The following is a 2,216-nucleotide window of genomic DNA, read 5'->3' as shown; positions in this document are numbered from 1 at the left end:
ATGTGATGCAGGAAGACTGAAATGTGGTATTAGTCCGGTCCCCCTGCACTTGTATTACAAGGAAATCCCAGAACTCATCATGATGGACATAAAATAAAAATACCTCCGCTTTAGGCTGATTGGTTGTGGCTCAAAATTGTCCCCTTTTGGGGCTTAATGAAATTTCATTTTTTCCCTCCAAACTGAATATCTCATTTACTTTCAGAAAGAAAATTTCCTAATTTTGGCCCTTTCTTTTTTCTTTGGGTGGGAGTGTTTAAAACTGTTTGTTTTTTAAACAAACATTGTGCATTCCTATAATTAAAATCATTTTAAACACAAAAAAATAATGGCACTCTGACTAAATGGCATTTAGTAGCCAGCAGGACACCTTGGGCCAGGTTGGTTTTACTCTAGATTTCATTGTCATCCCACCCCACTTCTTCCTTCACCAACATGCAAGCTCTTTTCCTGCCATGACAGCCAGATAGGCAGAGGGGAGAGGCAGGTGCGGCCCTCATCATCAGTGGTTCTCAATTCCTTGATGTGAACAGGACAGCACAGGCATTAAGCTTGATCTAGCCTCTTTGCATTGTACAAAGTTAAACAGCTAAGCAAAGTAAAATACGAAGGCAATACCTGTGGAATGCATACCGCACGTTGGCGTGCTTGCCTCATTGCAATTTGCCTGCTTGTTTCTATTTTGTCGTTTCTTTAGAAGGCAGCAGATTTTTCTCTTGCGTTTCTGTATTCTTCAATTTCAACTTACTGAATTTCTTGATCTCAGCCACGTCAGGTTTGTCAGGCATAGAGGAAGTGGAGTGAGGCACGAGAGTAAATGGAATCTTGGCCTTTTCTATTTCCCTCTCTCCCTTCCCCTTCCTCTTCTCCTTCCCCTTTCCCTCCCCTTCCCTCCCTCCCTCCCTTCCTTCTTTCCTTCTTCCTCTCTCCTTCCCTCCCTCCCACCCTTCTTCCTTCCTTCCTTTTCCTTCCTTCCTCTCTCTCTTCTTTCTTTCTTTTGTTCCTTAGCTTTATTGAAGTATAATGTATATACAATAAAATCCACTCACTTTAAGAGTACTGTTTGGTGAATTTTGATGATTGTATGCAGTATTTAACCTCCACCAACATCAAGAAACAGAACGGTTTCATCATCCTAAAAAGAACCCTCTTGTCCCTTTGCAATTGATACCCTTCACCCTCATCCCTAGTCCCAGATAACCACATATCTGATTTCTGTCACTATGGTTTTACCTTTAGTAGAATTTCATGTAAATGGAATTACACAGTATGTAATCTTCGTGTTTCACTTCTTTCACTTAAAATTAATGTCTTTGATATTCATCCATATTGTATAAATGATTTCATTCTTTTTTCTTGCTATATGATATTCTGTAATATGGATACACCACAATTTGTTTATTCACTCACCAGTTGATAGAAATTTGGCTTGTTAGCAGTTTTTGGCTATTGTAAATAATGCTGCTACATACAAGTCTTTGTATGGGCATGTGTGTTGTTTCTCTTGAGTAACTACCTTGAAGTTGGATTGTTGGGTTGTATGGTAAGTGCATAAAGTTTCATAACTGTCTAAGAATCTGCCATGCTGTTTCCAAAGTGGCTGTACCAATTTGCATTCCCACCTGCAATGTATGAGGGTTCCAGTTGCTTCACAGCCTTGCCAACACTGCGTATGTTCTCCCAATTTCTGTACTAATTTCTTGGTGGACTAGCACCAATCTGTAGACCATACTTCATGCAGGACTACTCCAACCCATTCATAGGAATATGTCCACGGTCCTAAATATCATGGAATAAAGAACTAGGCATTCTGGTTATTGCTGACCAGAACAACATGTTCTAATGCAATACTCCCCCCAGCTCAAGAAAATAAATATAATACAAGTTTAGCTTTGTAGTGTTTTTATGGATTCTACTTCAATAAACACTGGGGTATACATCTGTTTGAAAAGCACTTTGAGTTTTCTTTCTTAAATAATAGAAAAGAAATGTAATATCTATTTTTAAAAAATGAATACAAATCTAGCTCTGACATACCTTGTGCCATTGATAGCATGTCCATTGGCATCGTTTCTGGCCTCTTTAGCAGTGCCTGGATTGAGCTTGGTTGAGCCAGCCTATAATGGGTAGACACACAGCCAGGCTCAGGAGCAGAGGCAGTGACACATGTATTGGATGGGGTGGATGGAGTCAAGGAGATGCATCTTAAGCTAGAG

At 39.8% G+C, this 2,216-nt stretch overlaps 1 protein-coding gene across 1 annotated transcript; it reads right to left on the bottom strand.

Moving 5' to 3' along the window:
• Positions 1–546: 546 nt before the first annotated feature.
• Positions 547–881, bottom strand: LOC109027682 (thymosin beta-4-like). The gene has a single exon (XM_055347258.1). The coding sequence runs from the start codon at positions 786–788 to the stop codon at positions 678–680; it is 111 nt and encodes a 36-aa protein (XP_055203233.1). The 5' UTR covers positions 789–881; the 3' UTR covers positions 547–677.
• Between the last annotated feature and the right edge of the window lie 1,335 nt (positions 882–2,216).

This window comes from Gorilla gorilla, chromosome 6 (assembly GCF_029281585.2).
Source record: "Gorilla gorilla gorilla isolate KB3781 chromosome 6, NHGRI_mGorGor1-v2.1_pri, whole genome shotgun sequence".
NCBI lineage: Eukaryota > Metazoa > Chordata > Mammalia > Primates > Hominidae > Gorilla > Gorilla gorilla.
The sequence above is the reverse complement of the archived record's forward strand: the minus strand, read 5'-3'. Positions and strand labels throughout refer to the sequence as shown.